We start from the raw sequence: 25,506 nt of genomic DNA on the forward strand, positions 1-25,506 counted from the left end.
GGCCCTGGGGGAGGAGAGAGAGAAGAAGGGGGGAAGGCTGGGGACGGGAGAGAGCTCCCCCACGTTGAATTTTGCCCATTTTGTCCCCACAGATGAGAACTCACAGACAGAACGGGGGAAAAACCCAAATGCACATTTATTAAGCTCAAGACATAGACACCGAGGGTGCAGGGAAACGGATCGGATCGTCGGAGGGGAGACGAGGAGGTGCAGGGGAGCAGTACATGGGGATTCTGGGGGGCTGCGGCTGGACTCCCGGACCCCAGGAGCTGGAGGCCTGAGTCCCTGGATCTGGGATGCAGACGGGCTCTTTGGGGGATCGTCATTGCCAAGACCTGGGGAGGGGCAGCGGGGTGCAGCGGCTCCAGCCTCGGGTGGGTGGGGCGGCTCATTCGGGGGAGCGCTCCCCGGCGCAAGGCTGGGGTCCCCACCGCCTCCACCCGGTCCTCAGGCTTCCGCACTCAGGCAGGGACAGCAGTGGAGGTGCCCAGGGCTGGTTTTACACACCGCCACCTCCAGGGGCTGGGGACCGGGGTCGGGAGGAGAGAAAGAGAGAGACAGAGAGAGGGTCAGAGAGCTGCAGTCAGCGACCAGAGAGGTGCACCCCTCCCCCACCCACAGCCAGTGGGCACCCCCCCCCCCCCCCCCCCCGTCATCTCCTGAAAGCCAGACCCCCCAGGGACTGTCACCCTTGAGCTAGCACTGAGGAGCTGTCTTGCCTACCACGCCTGCTCCGTTTAGGGACACTTGTGTGGCTGTTGTCCGCCCCCACAGGACACAGTCATGGAGGGGAACACACTTGTGATGAGGCTGGAGATCCCTGGCCCAGCTTGGGACTTTCTGGGATGTCCCCCTGCCAGAAAGAGTCTCTCTTCCCTTCCTATGTCCCCAACCTCCTCTTACACCCCACCCCATTCCCACACCCCATCTCCCCAACATTTGGACGCAGTCAGAATTCCCCCGTTTCCCACCCACTTGGGACCATCGCTCAGCTGTAGTGGGTCACAGTCCCGTGCATAATCCGAGACCTTGCCCCCCCCCCCCCCAGTTATCCATAAAGTGCCCCGTTAGGGTTTTTTAATCTCGTGAAGAGAATATGAAACAAAACACATGAAATTCCACACCAAATCCCCCCAAGCACTGAGTACCCCCGGGCCCACTTTTTAGTTATAAGACCTTTATGAGAGGCAGAGAGGTTCCCTTCTGGTTTTTAGACGTCCCTGGAAAGGACGCAGTCCCACTAAAAGCAGGTCAAGATATTTTTACATAATTCAATTAACACCCCCAAGGAGTCACAATCTTGCATCTAAGGTTTATTCCCCCCTGCATCCTAATCTCTGTCCATCTTCCACACCCTCTCCACACCCCCACACCCCTCACCCCTTCACACCTCATCACACACACACCCCCCGCAGTCCTCACCCCTTCACATACCCCCTCCACGCTCTCGCACCCCCTCCACCCCCTTCACCTCTTCACACCCCATCGTACCCCTACCCTCTCCACATCCCCACCCCCTACACACCCCTCACCCCTTCACCCCTCCACATACCTCACCCCTCTACACCCCCACCCCCTCCCCACCCCTGACCCCTTCACATTCCCACCCCACTCCACACCCCCTCACACCCCCATGTCTCCCACCCCCTCCCCACCCCTCACCCCTTCATCCCTCCACACCCCTCACCCCCCACACTGCCACTCCCTCCACACCACTACCCCCTCCACTGCCCCATCCCCTCTAACACTTCCGTCCCCTTCATCCCCAACCTCTTCACTCTTTGTCTGTGCTTGCCACCCTCATATTCTTTACATCGCCATATTCTCTCTTTCCCGAGGTCAGTTTTTAAAATCCATATTCTATACATTTCTCCTTTTGTTATTTTGATACAATTATCCAGGAACCCTTCCTTCCTTCCCTCCCTCGCCCCTTTTCCCCTTCCCCCTCTCTTCCCTTTCCACATTCCTGTTTTCTCTTTTTAAGTCATCTCTACACCCAATGTGGGGCTCGAACTCACAACCCTGAGACCAAGAGTCCCGTGCTCCACTAACTGAGCCAGCCAGGTGACCCTCCCCTCCTTTTTCTTGATCCTTTCATCCTCCTTCTTCCCACCTGAACAATGAAGTCTGGAAAATACTCTGTCTCCCTGCCTCCTCTGGCGCTCCGGTCCTTCCCCATCCGGACCTCACAAGTCCTTCTCCCGAGTGGGGCCCCTCTCTTCGCAGACTTGTGGCTTTCTCCTCTGGGGGATCATTTCATCCTTGCTGTCAAGGGCCTCTGTACTCATTTCTGGGAAGCACTGGGGACTCTAAGACATTTCACATCCCACTGACTCTCCATGGTTTAACCTCTTTGGTCTGCGGGGCCTCAGCTCCTACTGAAGTTGCCACGTCCGCTCCCCTTCCCCCTCCGGCCCCCACGTCTGTCTTCTCCTCCCAGACCGTAACTCCCAAGCCCTCACCTGAGGAGGGAAGCTCCGACTTACAGGATTTGCATGTTGGGCTGTGGGAACAAAGAGAGAGAGAAAAGCATAAAGAAATCCGGTAGCCGTGGGCTTACTAGGAAGGACGGGGCAGGCTTTGGGGACTTTCTGTTCTGGAAGTGCCCCCGCACCCCAGGCCGCCCCCACCCCTCTCCCCCTCTCTCCCCACTGCTGCCAGACCTCTCAGACCTGGAGTCCGCCTTCCTGCACTTCACCTTCTTGCCTGTTAGGAGACAGACACAACGAGACGGGACATTAAGGGTCTGGACAAAGGCCAGCGGGGAAATGGTGGGTGGCCAGCGACGCCCCCCCAACCCGAGGCAGCCTCCTTTGAGGGGCTTCGGAGCCCAGGAAAGGGTCACACTTACTGATAATGATGAGGATGCCTAGCAGGAACAATATGGTGGCCAGAGTCATGCCCACAGTCTGCACCGTGTCATAGTCTGGGGAAGATAATGGGGGATGTCAATGTGGGGTAGCGCCTCAGGCCTCCCTGGAGCCTCGACCGGGCTTCAAGTCTGCCCCGCCAGGGTCCAGAGTCCAGGGATGCTGCAGGCCGTGCCGGGGGCTCCCCCAGTGGGCTAGTGTGAGGATGGCGAGCGGAGCTTGGTCCCTAGACCTTCTCTAGAAGGTCTCTACCCTTCTGTACCCTCTACCCTTCTCTAGATTCTTTGTGTATACGTAAAACCTTCCTCTACATCATATATACATACATGTGTATATGATACATACATGATATCTACATCATCTATATAATCTCACCTCCTTCTACAGCTGGTTCCTCCTGGTTCTGTCCACCACTGTCACCTGTCCGAATCATTGCAGGAAGCAGCCTGCACTGTGGTCTCCTTGCCCCCCTAGCCACGGGATCCTGTTAACATCTAAGTCAGATCCGGGTGCTCCGGAGCTCAGAGGGCCCCACCCCACCCTGGCTTCCATTGCATTCCAAGGAAAAGCCAAAGTCCTCACCACAGCCCACATGGCCCTGCATCACCTGGTCCCCGTTCCTTCTCAGACCTCACCCCCTCCACATTCTCCCTCAGTCCCCTACCTCGGGCATATCGGTCCCTCTGCCATTCCTGGAGCAGATCAGACAGGGTCTTACCTCAGGGCCTTTGTATTTGCTGTTTCCTCTGCTTCAAAGCTCCTCCCCCAAATATTCCTTCGTTACCAATGTCTGGGCTTTATTCAAAGGTCAGGGAAACCTTTGGTTGTCCATTTAGAATTTCACCTCCTCTCCTCAACCCTTTATAATGTCATTCTTTCCTTTATTTTCCTTCATGAGAAGCATCCTTGTCTCATACACCACAGTAACTACAGGCCTTGAACAACATGCGGGTCCGCTCATAGGCAGATTTTTTTCAACACACTGTAAATGTATTTTCTCTTCATTATTGTATATATATTTTTTATTTCTTATTTTTTTGGTAAGCTCTACGCCCATCCCGGGGCTTGACCTCGTGACCCTGAGATCGAGAGTCACATGCTCTGCCAACTGAGCCAGCCAGGTGCCCTTCTTCTTTATGAGTTTTCTTAATGACATCTTTTCTCTAGTTTACTTTATTGTCAGAACACAGTATATGAACACATAACATACGAGGTGCATGTTAATAGATGATGGTATCGGTGAGACTTCTAGGCAACAATAGGCTATTAGTAGTTAAGTTTGGGGGAGTCAAAAGTTATATGTGGATTTTCAACTGCATGCACCCCCTAACCCCCACGTTGTTCAAGGGTCGATAGTATTTATTGAATTAAGAATGTATGGAGCACACACTCAATGTCCAGGCCTCTGCCTCAGGGAATTGACTTTCATATTGTGACAAAGCACTGAAAAACAAAATGAAACGTCTGAGCCATGTGACTATGGCTAGAGGTGTGTGCGTCTCCTCTTGGCAGAGAGTCAGGAAGGGCCTCTCCTAGCAGAGCAGTCAATATTTGAGCTGAGTCCCGAAGAAGGAAAAGGAGCCTTCGTCAGCTGAATGGAGAGCTAGAAGAGGAGTATGCCTGGCAGAGGGAACCACGTGTGCAAAGGCCCTGAGGTGGGAAAGAATTTGGCGTATTGGAGGAACGGTATGAGTGAGCAAAGGGAGAGGGCAAGGGAGTGTTTAGAGAGGGAACTGGGGCCAGCTCTGCTAGACCTGGGGGTGACTTCTTTAAGCTTCGGTGTTGTGGGGATGGTTTCAGGGCATCATCCAAATAAATCTTTCCCACAATCCTCGTAGGTGGAAACTATTACTGTTCCTTATTTACAGAAGAGCCCAGAGGGGAAAAGTTACTTGCTCAAGGCCACACAGCTAGTGAGTGGATAAGCCAGGATCTAAATCCAGGAAGCCTGGCCTCGGTCATGTTTTTCTGATGACCAAAACATACCAGCCTGGAGTTCTGGTGAAGATTGAAGGAGACCCAGAGAGGGTACCACCCCCCTCCCCCAAATCTGATTCTGCCCTCCATGAACCTCGCTGATAGAAACTGAATCCACATGTTCAGATGGCCTGTGGTCCAGCAGGTATCATGTTGGCATGACTGAAGCCACTTTAGCAATAACCTGTGGGGACCTGCAACCACCCCTTTATCCAGCCCCAGGGTACCCTCATCAGAATCTGCCACTCACCATAGTAAAATGGGTCAGGTTCCTGAGGAACTGTGGGAAGGAAGGCAGGAAAAGAGAAAGAGGGAAAAAATATTTCAACACTGGATTTCTTAACATTTTTGAGGCTCCAGATGGGGCCATTGGCCCAATGGTTTCTGGGCAGAAATCAAATAAAGACACCCTTTGATCTAAATAATGATATAGCCTCATAGCAGGACACAAGGTCTGAAGAGAGGAGCATAGGCTGGATTCCAGACCGACTCACACCATTGGTCAATACTTTCCCTTGTGCAGTGCACAACCTACCAAACTGTACGTGACGGTCCTGGTCCTAGCCCACTGTGGAAGCCTGAGGCAGACTATGGACGCATTTCCCAAAAAAACCCATACCCACTCCCATTTGCACATGCTATTGGTAAACCGGTATCCCACTGGTAAACTGCTGAGTGCATCGGCTTCCCCTGAATATTCCCTAAAACTTTTCAGTCACCTGACGGCTCCAGAAGTCAGGCACTGTGGCTATTATTCTCATAATAGTGCCTCCTGCCACCAAATCCAACACAGGGGAGCTGTCCTAGAATATACCTTATTACATTATCTTTAATATATGCTTTGCTGTTTATTTCTAAGACATCATCAATTTTAAGATTCAAAATTGATTTCGTAATAGTTTTCTCAGTGTGTGTGTGTGTATATGCATGAGTAAGTATGTGATTCTACCATATGAAACATACCCATCCATTAGAAGACTCATTCCAATTTCAGAAATGCCAACTTGTGGATAAACTGTGTGTGTGTGTGTGTGTGTGTGTGTGTTTACTTTTCCCCACCCCTGTCCCAAACCACACTCCCCTTCAGGAGAGCTCAGACCATCCTTCCATGCAAGAAGCCCATCTCGATGGCTCCCTAATTCCTCTGACAGCTCTCAGAACATTCCGTCTTGTCTAGAGCAGAATTCTGCAAAGCATGCACCACTAGCGGAGGGGAACCAGGAATGTCAGGGGCAATGCCAGGCACTGTCGTTAGTGTTCTTCCCTCTTCCAGCCTCAGGGAAGGATGGCAGCTGCCCTGAGTTTGCGGGGAGACCATAGGACTAATTCCGGCCAATGAACTGTCAGTGGAAGTGTCAATGTCTCTTCCAGGCTGGAGCTTTTCAAGTGCTCATGCAAGAGGTCCCTTTTGCCTTTGGTCTGGTGACATGAATGCTCGAGAGGGTGGCCGTTCCCATTTTCTTTGGTGAGTAGACAGCCCGGGTCACCCCGTGATGGACACATAGTGAGAATCCTGGTTGTCAGAAGCCCCTGAGATTTTTGAGACTATTTGTTACCAGAGCAACTCTAGCCTCAACTGACTGGTATAGGGGCACTTAGGCCAGACTCTGAATAACACTGATTCACACAACGTGTAAGTTCGTCCTTCTCAGTTCCCTGTCTGGTCTTCTAAGAGGAAGTCTTAGGTAGGCGCAGACGTGTCTTTATCACCTTCCACCTTGTTAATGTCCCTCTTTTCCCAAGAGAAAACAGTCCTTGGGCTCAGAGCCTTCAGCAGGCAACGATATCTAGGTAGAATTTCGTGACATTATTTGGTTTTCTCCTTTAGTTGTTTAACCAGCATTTGATCGCACTGACTCCGTGCCAGGTCCTGGTCTAAGCACTTCACAGGTGTTAATGCACCTAATCTTCACAGCCACTCTCAGAATTAAGGTGCTATCTTCATTTCATTCCACAAACAAGGACACCGAGGCCCAGAAAAGTGGAATCACTTCTTGAAGATCATTTTTATACTTGCAAGGCAAAAAAAAAAAAAAAAAAAAAAAATCCTGATTTTCCATTTGTGATGGTGATACAAAATGAAGCCAATTAAATTATTTACTTTTTTAAAGACTTTTATTTTTACAGAATCTCTACGCCCAACGTGGGGCTCAAACTCACAACCCCGAGATCAAGAGTCGCGTGTTCTATTGACTGAGCCAGCCGGGCGCCCCTAGTTTTTTTTGTTTTTTGTTTTTAAAGTTAATCCTGGGGCGCCTGGGTGGCTCAGTCATTAAGTGTCAAACTTTGGCTCAGGTCATGATATCGTGGTTTGTGAGTTTGATCCTCACATCAGGCTCTGTGCTGACAGCTCAGAGTCTGGAGCCTGCTTCTGATTCTGTGTCTCCTTCTCTCTCTGCCTCTCCCCCACTCATGATCTCCTTCTCTCTCTCTCTCTCTCTCTCTCTCTCAAAAATAAATAAATATTAAAAAATTTTTAAAAAGAAGTTAATCCTTTAAAGGAAAAGGAATGAACATGAGTGGGGAGCATTTGGATAGGACAAAAACTGTGAAGGTGGTCCTCGAAAGCATCAAGTTGGGGAAACATGATTTTAGAGTCATGTGTGCTTAGTTCCCCCCACCCCCCACCAGATGGAGAGTACATTGCTTTGACGCCTCTGCTGTTAATCCTGGCATTTACAAAAGTCTTCCAAAGAAGTTTTCTAAAATGAATAAATGAATGAGTGACTGACTGACTGAACGAATGTGAGCCCTGCTCGGCTGCAGAAAGCTGCATCACAGATGGAATGGTTGGACTAGCCTGCTTCGTCCCCTGGGTCTCCACACAGCCTGCCTCCCCAAGCCAGCGGGAGCCCACTGGGTGAGGACCTGCTCCAGGATCCTCTTTGGTTGCACCCTGGGTGCTCCGTGCGCTGTGCAGAAGTCCCTCTTCTGGTCCCTGCCACCCCAGCAATCTGGTTCCTAGGGGTGAGGCTGGGCTGAGGGTGGAGCCAGGAGGCAGAAGAAGAAATGTGCACCACTCCTGGCCAGTTGCCAGGGAGACATCAGGAAGGAGGTGGTTGCTATGGCAACTGGGGCAACTTAAGAGGTGAAGAGAGGTAATGGGTCTGGGCACCCCAGGCTAGGTGGGGTCCTGGGGCTGAGGTTTCTAACTCCGAGGCCAATCTTGACTCCCTCTGCTCCCTTTGTACCTCCCGGTATTGCCCCTGCAGGGCTGGCTTCTGGCCAAGCCCAGGGTTCTTCTCAAGGGTGGGACCCCAGGCCCAGTCATGCTCCTGCACCCCCTTTCTGTTTGCCCCCAACTCTCCCTCCTGCTTTCTGACGGGGTGGAAGAGCCCTCATCCCCTTCCACTGTGCCCCCCCCCCAACAATCCATTAATCAGCTTAAGTGGTGCAACACACAACATGCTCTTCCTCCGCCCCCCTCCCTGGGGTTTCCCAAGACCTGTGGTCCCCCCTTCTGTTATGACTGGGGGAAAGGTGGGGGGGGGGGAATGGTGAGGCGTCTGTCCTCCCACCTCTGCCCGTCTGCTGCCATCGATCCTGTTAACCACCATCTCTGCGAAAAGAAGCCCTGGGCTCCCGCCAGGCCTGCTGGCTCAGCCCTGCCCCCCCTCCCTAGGGTGGCTTCCAGCCTCTGCAGCCCCCCCACCCCGCCCTGCTTCAAATTCTGCAGATATGGCTCAGTGCAGCAGCCCCTGCCTGCCGGGAAAGGGGGCAGGGAAGGAGAGATCGGAGTGGAACTGGGGTTCCCTTCACCACCAGGGGCTCCTCGGCACCACTGGCCTATCCCTTCTGGCCCTGCTCTCTGTGCGGGAAACCCTCCGCCTGCCACCCGCCCGCCCCCCCGCAATTAAAGCATTCTTCCCTTTGCTCCTCTGCAGAGGCGGGCTCAAGAAAGGGGGCTCTCAGGGGGCAGTGGGTGTTTAAGTGGGTGAATAACTGGGTTAAGGGGTGTGAAATGTAAACTGCCGTGTGGCTGGATGGGGGTGAGGAGGGACATTTGTGTGCACGCTCGAGTGCACCTCCCGGACCAGACAGCACCCCTGGATGTGGGCTGGGAAGGAGGGTCCTGCCACCCATTCTGGCCCAAGGGGGCTCCCTGCAGTGGCATGGCCCCACCCCATGGCGCTCCTCCTTATCTCCATTTCTCTCCCGCGCGGTGGGTCCATCGCTCTCTCCTGCTCTATGTCTTTCTCTCCGCCTCTCTGTCTCTTTGTCTCTGATTTTCTCTTTCTCTGCATCTTTCTGTTGCTCTCCGCCTTCCCCTTCACTCTCTGAATATCTTTCAGTCTCATATCGGTGCTCTTCCCGGGTCTCTCTCTGCATCTCTGACTCGGGGTCTGCTCGTGCTCGCGCTCTCTCTCTCTCTCTCTCTCTCTCTCAGGCTTTCTCAATTTCCACATTCCTTTCTGCCTCCCTCTCTCTCCTCTCTCCCTCTCTCTCTCACTTCCTCCAGCTCTCTCCCCCACTGTCTTTCCGTCTTTCTCCCTCCTTCCCGCTGAACCTGCCTGTCAGAGATTTCAGGAGACACCCACCATAGGCGCCAGGGCTGGAAGAAAGAGGGACGTGGACCCCCTCCTTTTGCCCACCTCGGAGACCCTGAAATGTGCCAGAGCCTCTGTGGTCGCAGACCCACCCGTTCCCACCCTCGAAGCCCGTCCCTTCGCGTCCACTACCACCGCTGTGCAGGACCAGCCGCCTGGTTGCCATAGCTACCGGTCCGCGCATCCTTTCTCCCGGGACTGCCGCTCTCCAACCGCGGGTCCCGCACAGAAACGACACCACCGGGAGGGGGTGTCCAAGAGGCCTGGAGGGGCGCCAAGGGGTGCGCTGCAGGGGCCTCCGCCCTGGGAAGGAACGGACACCCCCTTCCCCATTCCCCTCCCTTTTCGGTACTGGAATCTCCCTAGATCCTCTCTCCTAAGCTCTGAGATCCCGGAGCCTCCCCCACCCTCACCCGCGCGCCCTCTCCCCGGGCGGCGCTCACCCTTTGTGGGGGCCTGGGTCGGGGTCGCCATGCCGGACCGGAGCAGGGGGCGGCTGGAGGCCGAGGTGGTGAAGGCGCGGCTGCGGCAGCTGGAAGCGGGACGGACTGATGTCGGGGGGAGATGGGGGAGCCCTCGTGTGGGGGGTGCCGTAGCCAATGGGGGCCCGGAGAGCCCGCCCCCGTCCCGGCCACCCCCGCCCCCGCCCCCGCCCACTGCCGACGTCCCCGCCCCTTCCCCAAGGGTGGGGGCGCCCCCTGCCGGGGCCCAGGGGGCGCCCGGGCTTTCGCGCAGAGGGACTGACAGATCCATAAAGCGCTGTCGAGAGAGAGAAAAGCACGTTTTATTGAAGTCTGGGCGGCAGAGAGGAGTCTGTGGGGGCAGGGCTGGGGAAGAGGGCAGTCCAGGTGGTGGTGGTGCTCAGGTGGTGGGTGGGGGGCGCCAGGTGCCAGGGGAATCCTGTGGGGGTGAAAAGGGTGAGGGGCAACAGAGCCCCCCAGCCATCTCATCCCACCCTTCGTCCCCTTCTCCTGCCCCCCTCCCCCAGCCTAGCCCGAGCTGCAGGACCTGGCTGGGTTCCATCGCGCCAGGTGTCTCTACCGCCTGCGGGTGGACAGACCTGAGGGGGAACACGGAGAGTTCGGGTGTCAGGAGGGGCACCCCAGCTCCCGCGGAGGGGGGAGCGACAGGGGAACTCCCGGACCTTCGCTGTCGGATCAAGTCCTTCCCTCCGCACGCCCAGAGAGGACCGGGAAAGGGGTTCTTGGAACCAGCCCTCACCCCCAAACACCCAAAGTCTCCCCCAGACTCACGGCGGATGGAGCTGCGGAAAGTTCCCTCCTCTTCATCCGGTTCCCCAGTCCTGGGAAAGGAGAGGCAGAAGGACGTGGGGATGAAAAAAGAGAGGCAGATACTCCCAGGAACCCGCCAGTACAGCCCTCATTTCACAGACCCCTGTACTGAGGGCCAGAGACCGGCGAGGAGCAGGCTCGGGGGCCGCCAGAAACTAGAAAATCGGGCGCACCCAGGAGCAGTTTAAGCGTGTGGCAGGACGCGCTCCAAGTGCCTCCCGGAGTGCTGGGGCAGAGACTGGAAGTTGGTGGGGGAGGGATGGCCGAAGGGCTTGAGGACAGACGGCCTGGAGACAGCCTAGGTTAGAAACCCAGAACCCTCATCTTCTAGCTGAGTGATCTCGGGCAAGTGACTTCACCTCCCTGCGCCTCGGTTTCCTCCTCGATAAAATGAGGCTGTTAACGACAGTCTCATGCAAGGGGTGGGAGGAGTAAACAACATAATACACGATAAAACAATATCTTTTGGCACGTGGGGCTAAACATTAGCCAGTCTTTAAAATAACATTTAGAATTGTGTTCACACGGAGAAGGGATTCATACATTGCTTTACATTTTTGTTTAGAGATGAATCAAAGAGCTGGGAACAGGACTCTGAGCTAAACTGGGCCGCCAAGTGCGGTGATCTCATTTCGCCGTGGTTCCTTCTTTCGCAGCACTTACCACGCTCTGTGATTTTATATTTGTGGGGCTGCGGGAACCCACGGCCGCCGCCCCCACTGGGCTGGGAGCTCAGCCAGGCAGGGAGGGCAGTTTAGTTATTCGCCGTTTGGTCCCCAGGGCCTGGCTTGCGGCTTGGCACGTAGTAGGTGCTTAATACGTATTTGCCGAAGGGTCTCTGGCTGTGGGTCGAGTGGACTCCCTGCCTCACTCCCAGCGCCCTTCTAGAGCGGAAGGAGGAGAGTGAGAGCCCCGAGGGGCCTCTTACCTCTGCTGCTGGTTGAATTTGCACCGGCATCTTCTGCCTGTGGGTGGGGGTAGGAGGGCGGGGCTGAGATTCCGCTCCCGGCGGGCACCGAGCGGCGCTCGAGCGCCAGCGCCGGCTCGCGAGGGGCGGAGCCGTGGGGACAGAGGCGGGGTAGGGGCGGGGCGGGGGCGGGGTAGGGTAGGGGCGTAAACCGGGCGGGCCAGGGCAGGATGGGGGCGGGACAGAGGGCGGGGCAGAGGGCGGGGCAGGGGCGGGGCGGGGACGAAACCCGGCACCTGCGGGGGCTGCAGGTAGCAGGGTGGGGGTACTCACTCAGGACGATGAGGATACCCAGGATGAAGAGGATCCCGGCGATGATAAGGCCTCCGATCCGCAGGGTTTTGTAGTCTGTGGGCGGCAGGGAGGAGAGTGAGAACAGGGAGGGGAGGAGGAAGGACAGGAGAGGGGCAGAATGGGGAGGAAGGGGCAAGGAGGATCAGGGAGGAGAACAGAGAGATCAATGAGAGGAGGAAACAGATGTGGGAGGAAGAGAAGAGGGATGGGGAGAGAAGGGGGTGGGAAGGAAAAGGAAGAGGTAGGCAGGGCAGGGAGGAGGGAGGAAAACAAGAAAGTAGGGGAGGATGATGGAGAGGATGAGGGGAACAGAGGGGAGAAAGGGAGGTGGCCGCAGGGGATGAGCCGTAAGACATTGAGAGGTAAAAGGAGAAAGAGAATCAGAGAGACAGGGAGGGGTCAAATAGACACACGGAGACACAGAGACACAGACAAGGGGAGATAAAAACAAGAAGGAGTCAGAGAGCCTTCTGAGAGACAAGAGAGAGAGAAGGAGACTGACAGAGATGTAAATACTGAGTCAGAGATAAAGGAAGAGAGAGACGAGGAGGAGCGGGAACAGGACCGGCAAACCCAGGCCACCCACCCTCCCAACTCCCAAGCATAGATGCCCCTCCGTCCCTCACCATAGGTGAATGGATCGTGTTCCTGTGGAGCCTCTGGAAAGAGAAAGAAGTCAAGGGTTGGATGCTTCCTGGGGCCCTGGACAGGAAGGGGCATAAAGAGACCTTTTGGGGGCTTTCCTGTCCTGGGCTGAGAGTCTGGGGACTATTGGACCCTGAACAGGCTGTCCACCCCTCTCTGGGTCTTAGCTGCCTCATCTGCACTGTCCTGGGGCAGGGGTGGGGGGGCAGGTGGTCACTTAACTGCTACAGCTTCCCGCCTCATCCCGTGTTGTCCTTGATTCTGTCCTGTGCGGGAAGTGGGGCTCCATCCCACCCTCCACCTTTGTCTGCCCTGGGCATCCTCCCCTCCCCTGCCCCACGTGAAACCTCCAATTTCCTGGTACCCCACTGACTCTGTTTAAGTTGGAGTCTCCAACTTGGTACTCTTGAAGAGCTTCCCTCCCCTCCCTCGGGGCTGAGGTGGGTAGCGGGCTACCTACTCCAGACTCACCTGCGTTGGCCATGGCGAGGAAACCCACACAGAGAACCAAGATGTGGTGGAGAGATGCCATTGTCCTGGAGAACACCAAGGGTCAAGAAACGTGTTTCCTAGTACCCCCACCATTGGGGCTTGAACCCAAGGGGTTAAATCAGACTCCCGGGGTGGGGGTGTGATTCCAAAAACGTCCATCATCCAGCTTGGCCACTTTGAGAAACAGGGGCACCCCCTGCTTCATGCGGACACAGTGTCACCAAAACAAGCCACAATGGGCAGGGGTGAGACACACAGTCACAGGGGTCTCCCGGAGGCCTGGGCCGCCCTACAGCAGGCGCCAGATTCCCCACACCTACCCAATGGGAAGACTGGGATGGCTCGCCCCACCCAGACTGAGAGACAGACACACGGGGAGGGGTGAGAGACACATGCAAGGGCCCACCTGCCCTCCCACCACGGCCCTGCTGCGTCCGTGTGATATCCCAGCTCTCCTGCCCTCGGCCGCTGGCCGGCTCTCTGCCTGACCCTGGGTATAAATATCTCCCACTTCACCCTGGAGGAATTTGCCTCACACAGGCCACCATGGCAACAGCCTTCCTTCCCCCACTGGGGGGTCATTCCCAACCCTGCCAGGGTGAGGCCGGGCTGCCACACGGCTACAGGCTGCCCCTGTGGGGAAGGCCACCCCTTCTCTCCTTCTGGAAATGATGAGAACAGGGGAAAACATCCCTGTCTGCCTGCCTCTGGGTGACTTTCATAGGCAGACACCAGGCGAGTCGCATGAGGCCCAGACCAGCCAGGCTGAGAGACAGAAGACAGATGCCAGGGGCAGGGACACACACACACACACACACACACACACGCGAGCACACGAGCACACGCAGTGACAACGCCCACTCCCCAAACCTCTGGTTGGAGCAAGATGTGGGGTGGAGACAGTCACGAATACGATACTCCTCATCTGAGCCTCCCGTGCTCCCAAACAGTGACGCAATCTGACCCACACACGTGAGTGTCCCAAACCCACCCCAACCAGGGTGCACGCTCTGCAGCAGGGGAGGGAGGAGTTGCGCCCCGCACTCCCGCTCCCGGGGAACCCCACTGTCCCCACCACGCTCCCTTCCTCTTGGGTCAGGCCTGCCTGGAAAGCCACGGGCTTGGCCACTCCTGCTCCCAAAATAGGTGGCCCAGCCAGGCGAGGGGTGAGGCCCGGAGGGGAGGGCAGGGGACGCTCACCCCAGTCAGGCTGTCCCCTGCTGAAAGAAGGCCCCCAAACGTCCGGCTGTGCCGGGGGTGAGCACTTTGGACCCCCTGGCCCAGAGCTGGACTGCGCCGCCCTCAGCGGTCTCCCCTCCCGGCCCCACCCCACCCTCACCCTCCCCAACCAGCAGCTGTAACTGGAGCCCGGGCTGGAGGGGGGCCAGGGGGCGGCCCCCAGCCCAGACCGCCCTGGCCCGCTAGGTTAACTCTCTCGGCTCAGATGGAGGAACACTACCGGCGCTGGGGACAGCTGGGGAGAGGAGGTGTCGGCAGGGAGGCCTGGACTGCAGACACACGCACGCACGCACGCACGCTCGCCCCAGCGCCCCGGACAGCTTCTGCCCTGCGGTGGGAGGTGTCAGTGACTTTCTGTGAGGCCCCCTGGGAGTCGGGCCCAGTTGGGACCTAAGGCCATTTGAGCCCTTAGGAGCCCGCTGACCCCTGACCCCAGGGTTCTGTGGAGACCTGGTCAGCGCCACAGGGCTATTTTGGGGGCATTTCAGTGTGTGTGTGTGTGTGTGTGTGTGTGTGCGCGTGTGTTTTCCGCTGCTGGCTGTGAGGTTCCCCAGGGGTGCACACCACGCACATTCACACGCACACACAGAAACCTAAAGACCCCGTTTATCTGGGCACAAAAGCAAACAAATACACGTGTGTTCCCACATACAAACACAGAGGCAGACACACAGAGAATAACACACCCGCGGGGAAACCCAAGGACCCTCCCACACAGCCCACAACACCACCAGCCACACAACCCTGACAGACACACGTGTGGACACACGCAACACGCACACACACACAAATGCACGAATGCACAAACAGGACATAGCTGGCCACTCGGGCACAGACGAACACGCTTATGCACTTGTGTTCGCGTACTTGGAGACACCACCCGCTGTGTGCTGATGGGCTGAACCCCCACTCTCCTGATCTCACGTGGCCAGGAGGACTCCCCGGAGAACAACACGCATGGTGCCCTTCTCGTGGGCGGGCCAGCTTCACAGGCACTGGTGACGGAGAAACCCGGGATCAGCTCTGAGCTCTGCCACTCCTGGCTGTGTGACCTTGAGCGGCCCATGGATCCCCTCTGTGTCGTTTCTGCCCTATAAAATGGAGAAATCGCTAAGGTCGTACGGATAACGCCGGGCCAGGCTCGGAGGCCTCTGAACCCCACACTGTCTTGTCATTAACTCCATTTTAGAGATGAGCAAACCGAGGTTTAGCAAGGTGGAGCTGATTGTGCTGAGGTCCCCGGTGCTTACGGACAGAAACGGCCCGCAGCCCGGAAGAGTTAGACACGGGCCCAGACTCCGTAGGACACCAGAGCCAGGAGCCAGTGAACATGCTTATCCGCAGGCACAGACACAGCCCGCCTCAGAGGACCCAGGGGGCTTTGCGACACCCCCTCGCCCCTGTATGTCTGAGCCTCTGCCCCTCATGGCCTTGCACCCCGGGGTCACCAGCAGTCTCTGGTTAATGATAACCCTGATGTTTATGCAACCCTGGGGAAGGCTGACAGAGGAGCAGAGAAGTGAAGCAGGGCTGGGAGCAGCTCCAGCCTGTCCTTGGCTTCCCTCCCTCTCGAGGCCAACTGCTCCAGAGAGGAGCAGCTCAGCCACTTTCTAGCTGCGTGATGTTGGGCCCGTGACTTAACCTCTCTGAGGCTCAGTGTCTCCTTCTGTAAAATGAGTATAAAACAGTAGTCACCTCAGGGGCGCCTGGGTGGCGCAGTCGGTTGAGCGTCCGACTTCAGCCAGGTCACGATCTCGCGGTCCGTGAGTTCGAGCCCCGCGTCGGGCTCTGGGCTGACTGCTCAGAGCCTGGAGCCAGTTTCCGATTCTGTGTCTCCCGCTCTCTCTCTGCCCCTCCCCCGTTCATGCTCTGTCTCTCTCTGTCCCAAAAATAAATAAACGTTGAAAACAGTAGTCACCTCAGAGGGAAGTTAGGAGGACCGTCGGAAACGATCCGTGGGAAACATTTAGAACAAAGCCCGGCAGTCAGTGACACGCACCCGTTAGGTATTGTCACTGTCGCCATTGTCATTCTCCTCGTGAGCCGCAGCGAGAACCCTGGTGGCCGAGTGCTCTGTGGGTATGGATTTAGGCGTGCCTGCGTCCCCTCTGTGTCCCTGGCACGAAGTTCTTTATCGTTTCAAAGACCCCGTAAAGAAGTGTATCATCCCTCCTGTACAACTGAGGCAACCAAGACCTGAAGGGCCTGGCTCAAATCACAGAGCCGTTTGGGTCCAGGACAAGCACTTGGGTCCGGAGTCCACACCCAGGCCTGCCGACCACGGCGGGGCGCCTACCCTGCGCTGACCCACGAGCGGGGGCCACGGCCTCCTTCATGTCACGGAGTGCTCTGCACACCTGGGGAGTGGGTGCCACCGACTGCCCCCCTCGACAGATGGGAAAACTGAGGGTCAGGGAGGTCAAACGACTCGCCTGACCCCACGCAGAACCGAGCCCGTGGTCCTTCCTGAGCTGGTGCCGGTGAGCCCCCTGTCCTCCATGTCTTCCAGGCGTGTGCAGCCGTAGCCAGAGATGCCGTGTGTTTCCCTCAGGGGTGGGAGGACGGAGATTAGGTTTAGATCTGTCCAGTGCCATGAAGCGAATCACTTAATCACTTCCTGCCTCGGTTTTCCCACCTGCAAAGTGCGGGTCCCACCTCACAGGGCTGTTGTGAGAACCGAGTAAATTCATGTTAAGTCAGGCAGACGGTAAGTGCTCAATGATTATTGTTACTACTCTTTCAGGTTGGGGAACACGTGTCATTTATTTCTGGATTTTGCTTATTTAATGCTAAAAGCAGAGTCCAAATGAAAACAACCAGTGTTCATGAGTTCTGGTCTCCCAAGAAAGAACACAAAAATCACGAGACAGGCCCTGGAGCCGGCTGCCGGGGCTTGAGTGCTGGCTCAGCCCCAGTCAGCAACCCAAATCGCAAATTACTTGACCTCTCTCCTCAGCGTTTGTGGCTGTAAAATAGCCATATAATAGGGTCAACCTTAGAGAGCTGTTAGCACGAGCTAGTAAACTTTTAGGACAGGGCCTAGTGCAGAGCCAACGCTGAGGGAGGGGGTGGCACCATCACCATCATTGTTTGCTTGCATTGGTTCCTTATCCACGGAGGGTGGTGGGCACTCAAGGGGTTAATTTCAGGCTGGCCTGGAGGCTGTGGGTTTGGGGCAGGGCAGCGGCCCTGCCCTGTTTGGCCACCAGAGGGAGCAGCTGGGCCTTGGTGACCGGGCACATCACACCCTCCGGGAGCCAGGGGAGGGGGCTGGCTGGGCGTGGCCAGGATGGCTCCAGCCCCCAGCTGTCTCTTCTCCCACCCCCTCCGCCTGCAGAGCCATCCGGTCCCCACCCGGGTGACATCCTCCTTACACTCCCTGAGTGGGGTGGAGTGGGAAATCTGGGGAGGGGGCTGGCTGAGAGTGGTCAGCTCCAGCCCTTTGTGGCCCCTCCCCTCCCATGGGGCCATCCAGTCCCTTCCTTAGGGCTGCTCTTCCTATGGCCTCTGACCCCCTCCTCCTTCTTACGCTGCTTTGCTGGGCGCACCCGGTGCCCAGTGAGTCCCTTTCCCAAACCTCCAAGGAGAAGGGGCGTGGGAGGAGGGGAAGAACGGGGAACTGGAAAGGGGGGTGAGAAATAAAGATAACAGACAGAGAGAGACACACACACACAGGCCAACAGGCAGACACTCCGAGAGAGAAACCGAGATAGAGAGACAGACGGAAATAAAGAGAGAGAGTGGAAAACAGGCTAACTCCCTGAGTCAGAAATACAAAAAGGGACAGAGACAGACAGACAGGGAAAAAGAAGTAAACAGAAAATCAGACACCAAAGGGATAGGGGAAGAAAGACAGGCTGAAAGAGAGACGGAGGAAGGAGAGCGAAGCCAGGACGGGGCGTGCCAGCTGGAGGAATGGACGGTGGCCTGGCATGGGACGTGTAGTGGCCCCAGCCCACAGAGCTGGGTGGGCAGAGAGGAGCCGGGGCGCAGCGGGGGTGAGGGGGGATGGGAGGGGCAGGCGTTGTGCTGCTGCTGCTGCTGGCCGGAGCGGGCGCCGGGGTGGCCTGGAGACCACCAAAGGGAAAGTGCCCTCCGAGCTGCTCCTGCTCCAAGGATAGTGCCCTGTGTGAGGGCTCTCCAGACCTGCCCGAGAGCTTCTCCCCGACCCTGCTGTCACTGTGAGTGTCACCGCGAGGGTGAGGATGGGGGTCCTGGGGCCCCAGGGCTTGGGGGCAGGGGGCCGGGCCCCCGAGGACATGGCCCTTCAGGATCTTGGGAGGTGGGCAGCAAAGGATGTTGGGATGCCTCACAGGGGGCTGCTGGGATTGGGACAGGAGCGGAAGGGCAATCCCGAAGCACAGGGGCAGCGTTTGGGGCCCCAGAAGGGGGACAGCTGGAGGGAGGACTGAATGTTGCCAGGATCCTCGCCAAGTGAGGAGGGCAAATGCCTGTGTCCCTGGGACGTAAAGGGAATACATCCAGGGTTGGGGTGGCATGTCAGCGTCCCCCAGACTGGGGACGGCTCTGGGGCGGGGCTGGAGCCTGGGGGCGGTTTTCTCCTCACCCACCATCGCCCACGTCCCCAGCTCACTCGTTAGGACTGGAATCACCCAGCTGAAGGCCGGAAGCTTCCTGAGGGTGCCCACACTGCACCTGCTGTGAGTGGGGCCCAGCTGAGTGGACAACTAGCTCGAGGGAGTGGGTGGGTGTTCATGCAGGTGCGTGGGTGGGGGGTGCGCACACATACGTGTATGTGCATGTCTGTGAAAGCACCGTGTGTGTGTGTGTGTGTGTGTGTGTGAGAGAGAGAGACAGTGCCCACCTGGGTTGAGGGTGGAGGCCGAGGTTAAAATGTCAGAGAGGGGGCAGCAACTCTGCAAAAATTCTTTCTTGCTCCCTTGCCAGCCTCTTCACATCCAACTCCTTCTCTGTGATTGAGGACGATGCATTTGCGGGCCTGTCCCACCTGCAGTACCTGTGAGTGAGGCCAGGGGATGGGGCGGGGACGGGGGCTTGGTAGAGTGTGGCTCCCGGAGTGGAGGGAGGTATAGAGGCTTACTGGCACGGGCGGGAGGGTCCGGACAAGGGTCCCTCCTGGAGGGGCAAGAGGCCTGGCGTCTTGGCAAGAAGCCTGCTCACCTCCCCTCTCTGTGCTGCAAGGTGCACAAAGGGCCTAGGGAACCCAAGACTGTTTCTGGCCCTACCCGACTTACGGGAGCCCGGGGAGCGGACAGAGAGGCCGGAGGCAAGGAGATGTTTCGAATTAACGGGAGACAACTCTGAGGCGGTGATGGTAGGGGTGGCGGGGATAACGGTGTTGAAGGCCATGCTGCGGCCGCTCGCGGGGAAGTGCCGGCACGAAGGAGGACCATGGAGTGGGGATGACGTTGGCAAAGGTGGCGGACCCGATGGCGATCGCGCCGGTGGCGATATTGATGATGGAGTCTGAGCGGTCGATGTTAGTGTTATCATTGTCGTGGGTGTTGGCCATCACATATCGGTGTTGCTATTGGCGGCGGCTGTGGGTAGGATGTCGGCGTCGGCGTCGTGTGGGCGTAAGGGCGACGTGGTAGGTACTGCGCTTGGCGGGGACGACGGAGGTGCCAGTATGTGGGAAAACTGTGGCTGTAGGGGTGCTCGTGGCGGGTAGAGAAGGGGGTGCTGGGGACAGTGGGGCCGTTGGTACCGGGAGCGCCTGTCCCAGTGCCAGTGCTTCTGGAAATGGTGGCAGTGGTGGTGATGGGGTGGCAGCGTTTGCTGTCAGGCTGGCAACGAGCACAGGGTTAGGCTCCTGGCTCCTGGGATTGTAGTCTGGGACCCTGGGGAGGAGAGGTTTCCGGGGAGGCGTCGGCACATTCCAGGGGCCTAGGGCTCCCGCGGGGTGAGTTCCGGGCCACAGCAGGGAACCCAGGGCCTCCCGCTCACCATGCCTTCCCTCCACAGCTTCATCGAGGACAATGACATTGGCTCCATCTCTAAGAACGCTCTCAGAGGACTTCGCTCACTCACACACCTGTGCGTGCCCCCAAGGCCTCGCCCCTCTGCTCACCAGCCCGCCCTGACAGGCTCCCCCAGACCCCATCACCCCATCACGCGGGGCATCCAGGTAGCTGGTGACGGTTCCTCCTCTCTCTCTCCTTCCACCAGGAGCCTGGCCAGTAATAATCTCGAGACCCTCCCCAGATTCCTGTTCCGAGGCCTGGAGACCCTAACTCATGTGTGAGGCTCAAGGGGGCTGGGCGGGTCGGGGAGTTGGGGAATGTATGAGAGGGAAGCGGATTGCTGTGCCCACGTTCGGTTGACATACTAGGTCCTCACATATTTCCTCACCCACCTCTGGGGCCCCATCCCGAACCCTTGCCCGGGGAGGGGGCGGGGAGTGTGGCCTCCAGGGGGCGGTGGAAGCCAGGTCGCAGCCCCTCCCCGGCCTCTTGCCCCAGGGACCTCCGCGGGAACCCGATCCAGTGTGACTGCCGCGTCCTCTGGCTGCTGCAGTGGATGCCCACCGTGAATGCCAGCGTGGGGACTGGGGCCTGCGCCGGCCCCACTGCTCTGGCCCACATGCAGCTCCGCCACCTGGACCCCAAGACGTTCAAGTGCAGAGCCATAGGTGGGGGCTTTCCGGGCAGGGCGGGAGGGACAGCAGGGGTTCCAGAAGAAGGCGGGAGATCAGGGGAATGGCTGCCAGGGCTGAAGGGCTCACCTCACTCCCTGCTCTGCCGTTTCCCAGCTTGTGAGACCCTGGGCAAGCAGCATCACCTCCCTGAGCCTCAGTTTCCTCATCTGTAAAATGGAGGTAATAAACAGTGACGTAGTGAGAATTCAGTGATGCATCTGCACCTGCATCTGGTGCAGAACCTCGGATGGGAGGCCCTCCTGAATGTTCACTCTGCCGGTGTTATTAATATAAAAATGACCTTTTAAAAATACTTGCTACGATCCTTCTGCTTTCCCATAAATATATTTTGGTACCTTTACGGGTCCCGGGCACTGCAGAAGACTCAGCAGCGAGGAAGCGCAGAGGAAGGCGGAGCGTGAGAACCCAGAGCGGTCAGGGCTGGGATGGGGGAAGCCGACAGAGCTGCAGGCGCCCAGAGCCAGAGCGAGGGCCGGGGAGGGCTTCCCGAAGCAGTGCGTATTCGAGTTCAGATCCGAAGGCTATAGATACAATGATCGATTATTACCATCATCTAAGTGTGAGACACGTTTTTGGTCTGTGGGACCCACAGAACCGGAGAATTTAGCTTCAGTTATCCCGCAAAGATTCACTCTGTGTCCAGCCCTGGGAGAGGCAAGGGGCACCAAGATAGGGCCCCGCCCTCAGAGCCCTGGCGGGCGAGGCATTAAATAAAACGTTGCAGAAATAAATGTACGATACGCCTCGTGGTAAACACAGGGTGTGGTGAGGGAGATTAAGTGAGGGGGGCGGTCCTACCTTCCATGGGGCATTGATTGGAGAAGGCTTTTCTGGAGAGGTGGCTTCAGATCCAGAAGAGTGCTGTAGACAGAGGGGACAGCATGTGCAACGGCCCTGAGGCAGCAGAGAGTTTGTCCTGCTTGAGGGTCACAGGCAGGCAGTGTCCCGGGGAGTGAGTGCAGGAAAGGACACAGGTGACATTGAAGGCTGCAGGGGCCTCACTGTGTACGACTTTGAAAGCCACAGAGAGCAGAGTGGCCTTTATCCTGATGGCCGTGGGAAGCCGTGGAGGGCTTGGAGCAGGGGGTGATGACAGGATGGACGTTTTTAAGAGATCCACCTTTGGGTGGGCATCCTTGGTGGTCTCGTTCATTGCTTCAACCCTGGTACCTGGAGACAGGGCCTGGCACATAGAGTGATGTATTAGAACCTGGAGTCTACCGCCGGGCCCGTCCACCACCGCGCTGGGCGACCTTGGCGCACCACCACCAAAGCTAGGCTGCTTACCATGAATTAGAGAAGAGAGGAGGGACTGAGGTGAGCAGTCCAGGGCGTGGGGCAGCCTCTGGGTGTTGTCCTGGCTTTCATGATTGAAAGTGAGTTATGGCACGTCCACGTGCCGGGTCACGGGGAGAAGGGGAAAGGGACCGAGTCCGGGACGAGCCGTTGCCAAACAAGTGAGGCGACCGTTACCCCCATCGCTTGGCTCTTTTTCCCTTGGAAACCTGGTGTGGACAGGGCCACGCCTCATCTCAGGAGGGAGGTGTCGGGGGAGTGCTGAGACAAGGTGGCCTCTACCTGGGCAGTTTTGTGCTCCAGTCCGATTTCACGGAAGGTGGCAAGGATGGCTTGTGCCGGACGGTCCCGTGCCTGCCTCTCGGCCCGTTTCCTCATCTGTAAAACGGCTGTGATGAAATGTCCCTCACAGGGATCTTGTGGAGTTAAATGAATCGATAAGTACGTTGTTTCTAAGCAGTTATGTGATGATGTCATGCAGCTTGGAAAACACAGTATGACCGTGTTGCTGTGACTTAATTCGTCTATAGATCAAAAGATTCGCTATCCGTCCCTTTGAGGTGCACACCCCTCATTTCAGAGATGTGGGAACCGAGGCTCAGCGATGAGGGCCCTCGGGGTCCCCCGTGCCTCCCTGACTCTCTCCTGCCACCCCCAGAGCTGTCCTGGTTCCAGACGGTCGGGGAGGCGGCGCTGGGCGTGGAGTCTTTCTCCTACCAGGGGGAGCCCCACATCGTCCTGGCGCAGCCGTTTGCGGGCCGTTGTCTGGTCCTCACCTGGGACTACAGCCTGCAGCGTTTCCGGCCCGAGGAAGAGCTGTCCGGTGAGCCCCCCCTCGCATCCTCCTGCCTGTCCCCGTAGCCTGCCCGGTTGGGTGGGGGGGGGAGACCCCGACCTGCCTGGCTGGCCTGACCGCCCCTCCTGCTCCCCGACCCCCCCACAGCGCCCTCGGTGGTGTCCTGCAAGCCACTGGTGCTGGGCCCGAGCCTCTTCGTGCTGGCCGCCCGCCTGTGGGGTGGCTCGCAGCTGTGGGCCCGGCCCGGCCCCGGCCTGCGCCTGGCCCCCACACAGGCCCTGGCCCCACGACGGCTGCTGCGGCCCAATGACGCCGAGCTCCTGTGGCTGGACGGGCAGCCCTGCTTCGTGGTGGCCGACGCCTCCAAGGCGGGCAGCACCACGCTGCTGTGCCGGGACGGGCCCGGCTTCTACCCTCGCCAGAGCCTGCACGCCTGGCACCGGGACACGGATGCCGAGGCCCTCGAGCTGGACGGCCGGCCCCACCTGCTGCTGGCCTCTGCCTCACAGCGGCCCGTGCTCTTCCACTGGCTCGGGGGCCGCTTCGAGAGGCGCACAGACATCCCCGAGGCTGAGGACGTCTATGCCACGCGTCACTTCCAGGCCGGCGGGGACGTGTTCCTGTGCCTGACACGCTACATCGGGGACTCCATGGTGAGGCTGGGCCCCTCAGGTGGGGCAGGCAGCGGAGGCCACAAGCCAGACCCGACCTGCGGCCCCCCTCAGGGCTGATCTTTCAGCACCGACCCCACCTTGCACACCAGCCTCGGCCTCGAGACTCTGCCCTGACCTCTCAGGCTGACCTTCGAACTCTGACCCCACCTAGTGTTCTGATCTTTGAACTCTGGCCGCCCTGACACTGACTCCAAGACAGTGACCCCTCAGGCTGGCTCACCATAAGCCACTCCCTGTCCCCCGACATTGACACTGGCCCCACGATTCTAATTCTACCGCCAGACTCCGGCTCCGTAACTCTGACACGCTCCAAACTCCCACTTGACCACAATCACCGCACTCTGAGTCTCCGGGGCTGATGGCCCACCCCCTCCAGCATTCTCATTCTGGGGTGAGATACCGCCAGGCAGAGCCTAGAAGGCACTGATCTGACTCAGGTGTCCCCAGGACACGTGTGGGGAACAGACTGTGGGTGTAGGGATGGAGCGGGGGAGACCAGGGAAGAGCCTGGCGTCATGGTCCAGGAGGGAAGTGACTGCGGCCGGGCCGGAGTGCAGCCAGAGGAGATGGGAGAGATGTATCCCATCGTGGGTAAAGCTGACCGACTCTGTGTGGGGCGTGAGGGGGAGAGAGGGGCCAAGGATGACTTCAGGTTTGTGGCCTGAGCAGCTGGGTGGTGACACGTGTGAAGGTAAGAAAGCTGCAGGAGTTTGGGGACCTACAGGCCTGTCTCCAGGCTGTCCCAAGTGCTCGGAAGGGCTGCAGGCCTGGCCCTCCTGGACCCCAGGCCCTAACTAGTGGCCACACTTCACAGGTCATGCGCTGGGACGGCTCCATGTTCCGCCTGCTGCAGCGACTGCCCTCGCGTGGTGCACACGTCTTCCAGCCGCTGCTCATCGCCAGGGACCAGCTGGCTATCCTGGGCAGCGACTTCGCCTTCAGTCAGGTCTTGCGTCTTGAGCCTGACAAAGGGCTCCTGGAGCCGCTGCAGGAGCTGGGGCCCCCAGCCTTGGTGGCCCCCCGTGCCTTTGCTCACATCACCGTGGCCGGCAGACGCTTCCTCTTCGCCGCTTGCTTCAAGGGCCCCACACAGATCTACCAGCATCACGAGCTAGACCTCAGTGCCTGAAACGCGAGGGGACCTTGAGACCTTGGACACGGCTCGGAGGGGAGGGGGCACTGGCGCGGGGAGTCCCAGGCCTCTGGACGCTCACTTGAACGGCCTCCTGGCCCTACCCGGGGTGATGGTATCTGTGAGGTACCGACCACAGGCCGAGTTCAAGACAAGGGCCTTGAACTTCCAGTCTGAAGCAACATCTCAGCCCGTGGCACACGCTCCGACCAAGCATGACTTGGGGCTCGGCTGGGGCACCGCAAGAAGCTGGGGTACCGAAGCCATGGTGGGGGCGATGTGCAGAACTCCATGAGGTCCGGAAGAGCCCCCTCAAGCCCACTCCCCTCCTGCTCCCTCTGAAAATACTGAGGAGGAGAGAGCTTTCCTTTTCCCTCTAAACTCATTCTGGCCAATCTCTTTTAGTGCCCGCCTCCGTGACGTCATCAGTCGCTGGGCGGGTTTCCCCGCCAGGGCCTGCTAACTTCCTCTGCTGCTTTGTGCGCATGCCTCCTGCCCAGGCGGAAGCCCAGCGTGTTGGCCCTCTTGCGCCTGCGCAAGAAATAGGTGGGAAAGTAGGTGTTGTGGCTGGAGCCCCCGCTACCCTTTCTCTGGAGAGGACGGGAAGTGTATAAGCTCAATAAACACGCTGTGCACCTGCCTCAC

General features: G+C 58.1%; 4 protein-coding genes across 5 annotated transcripts; 1 reads left to right on the top strand and 3 right to left on the bottom strand.

Annotated features, from left to right (window-relative positions):
* Positions 1 to 113: 113 nt before the first annotated feature.
* On the bottom strand, positions 114 to 10,032 carry FXYD7 (FXYD domain containing ion transport regulator 7). 2 transcript variants are annotated; one of them, XM_043600782.1, is made up of 6 exons: positions 9,838 to 10,032; positions 5,098 to 5,127; positions 2,852 to 2,926; positions 2,673 to 2,706; positions 2,463 to 2,503; positions 114 to 522 (listed from the first exon to the last, which is right to left on the bottom strand). In XM_043600782.1, exons 1-6 carry the CDS (start codon positions 9,866 to 9,868, stop codon positions 500 to 502), a joined length of 234 nt encoding a protein of 77 aa, XP_043456717.1. In that variant the 5' UTR covers positions 9,869 to 10,032; the 3' UTR covers positions 114 to 499. The 2 variants fall into 2 exon arrangements, with proteins under 2 accessions (XP_043456717.1, XP_043456716.1); XM_043600781.1 differs by having other exon boundaries at positions 2,664 to 2,706; positions 9,838 to 10,031.
* A 128-nt stretch (positions 10,033 to 10,160) lies between these two features.
* On the bottom strand, positions 10,161 to 16,659 carry FXYD1 (FXYD domain containing ion transport regulator 1). Its single transcript, XM_043599369.1, has 8 exons — positions 16,635 to 16,659; positions 13,955 to 14,279; positions 13,064 to 13,128; positions 12,574 to 12,606; positions 11,927 to 12,001; positions 11,615 to 11,651; positions 10,648 to 10,697; positions 10,161 to 10,454 (listed from the first exon to the last, which is right to left on the bottom strand). The coding sequence occupies exons 1-8, from the start codon at positions 16,657 to 16,659 to the stop codon at positions 10,432 to 10,434; spliced, it is 633 nt and encodes a 210-aa protein (XP_043455304.1). The 3' UTR covers positions 10,161 to 10,431.
* Positions 16,257 to 25,505, top strand: LGI4 (leucine rich repeat LGI family member 4). The gene is made up of 9 exons (XM_043600660.1): positions 16,257 to 18,504; positions 18,913 to 18,984; positions 19,232 to 19,303; positions 20,270 to 20,341; positions 20,474 to 20,545; positions 20,767 to 20,936; positions 22,918 to 23,082; positions 23,203 to 23,708; positions 24,544 to 25,505. Exons 1-9 carry the CDS (start codon positions 18,332 to 18,334, stop codon positions 24,856 to 24,858), a joined length of 1,617 nt encoding a protein of 538 aa, XP_043456595.1. The 5' UTR covers positions 16,257 to 18,331; the 3' UTR covers positions 24,859 to 25,505.
* LOC122495052 (verprolin-like) lies at positions 19,030 to 21,108 on the bottom strand. The gene is made up of 2 exons (XM_043600767.1): positions 21,030 to 21,108; positions 19,030 to 20,145 (listed from the first exon to the last, which is right to left on the bottom strand). Exons 1-2 carry the CDS (start codon positions 21,080 to 21,082, stop codon positions 19,833 to 19,835), a joined length of 366 nt encoding a protein of 121 aa, XP_043456702.1. The 5' UTR covers positions 21,083 to 21,108; the 3' UTR covers positions 19,030 to 19,832.
* Position 25,506: the final 1 nt, after the last annotated feature.

Source organism: Prionailurus bengalensis, chromosome E2 (assembly GCF_016509475.1).
Source record: "Prionailurus bengalensis isolate Pbe53 chromosome E2, Fcat_Pben_1.1_paternal_pri, whole genome shotgun sequence".
Classification (NCBI taxonomy): Eukaryota; Metazoa; Chordata; class Mammalia; order Carnivora; family Felidae; genus Prionailurus; species Prionailurus bengalensis.

What these genes read in the sequence shown, in the direction of transcription:
- FXYD7 (XM_043600781.1), bottom strand. Translation starts at nt 9,868, where the DNA reads ATGGCGACCCCGACCCAGGCCCCCACAAAGG. An exon ending in AGGCATCCTCATCATTATCA is followed by an intron (nt 2,707 to 2,851) that starts GTAAGTGTGACC and finishes GTCTCCTAACAG; the next exon opens with GCAAGAAGGTGAAGTGCAGG. An exon ending in GTCGGAGCTTCCCTCCTCAG is followed by an intron (nt 523 to 2,462) that starts GTGAGGGCTTGG and finishes CCCGGTCCCCAG; the next exon opens with CCCCTGGAGGTGGCGGTGTG.
- LGI4 (XM_043600660.1), top strand. Translation starts at nt 18,332, where the DNA reads ATGGGAGGGGCAGGCGTTGTGCTGCTGCTGCTGCTGGCCGGAGCGGGC. An exon ending in CTTCGCTCACTCACACACCT is followed by an intron (nt 20,342 to 20,473) that starts GTGCGTGCCCCC and finishes TCCTTCCACCAG; the next exon opens with GAGCCTGGCCAGTAATAATC. An exon ending in CTGGAGACCCTAACTCATGT is followed by an intron (nt 20,546 to 20,766) that starts GTGAGGCTCAAG and finishes CTCTTGCCCCAG; the next exon opens with GGACCTCCGCGGGAACCCGA.
- FXYD1 (XM_043599369.1), bottom strand. Translation starts at nt 16,659, where the DNA reads ATGAAGGAGGCCGTGGCCCCCGCTC. An exon ending in GGGTATCCTCATCGTCCTGA is followed by an intron (nt 11,652 to 11,926) that starts GTGAGTACCCCC and finishes CCCCACCCACAG; the next exon opens with GCAGAAGATGCCGGTGCAAA. An exon ending in AAATTCAACCAGCAGCAGAG is followed by an intron (nt 10,698 to 11,614) that starts GTAAGAGGCCCC and finishes CTCCTTTCCCAG; the next exon opens with GACTGGGGAACCGGATGAAG.
- LOC122495052 (XM_043600767.1), bottom strand. Translation starts at nt 21,082, where the DNA reads ATGCTGCTTGCCCAGGGTCTCACAAGCTGGGAAACGGCAGAGCAGGGA. An exon ending in ACGGCAGAGCAGGGAGTGAG is followed by an intron (nt 20,146 to 21,029) that starts GTGAGCCCTTCA and finishes TCTCCTCCCCAG; the next exon opens with GGTCCCAGACTACAATCCCA.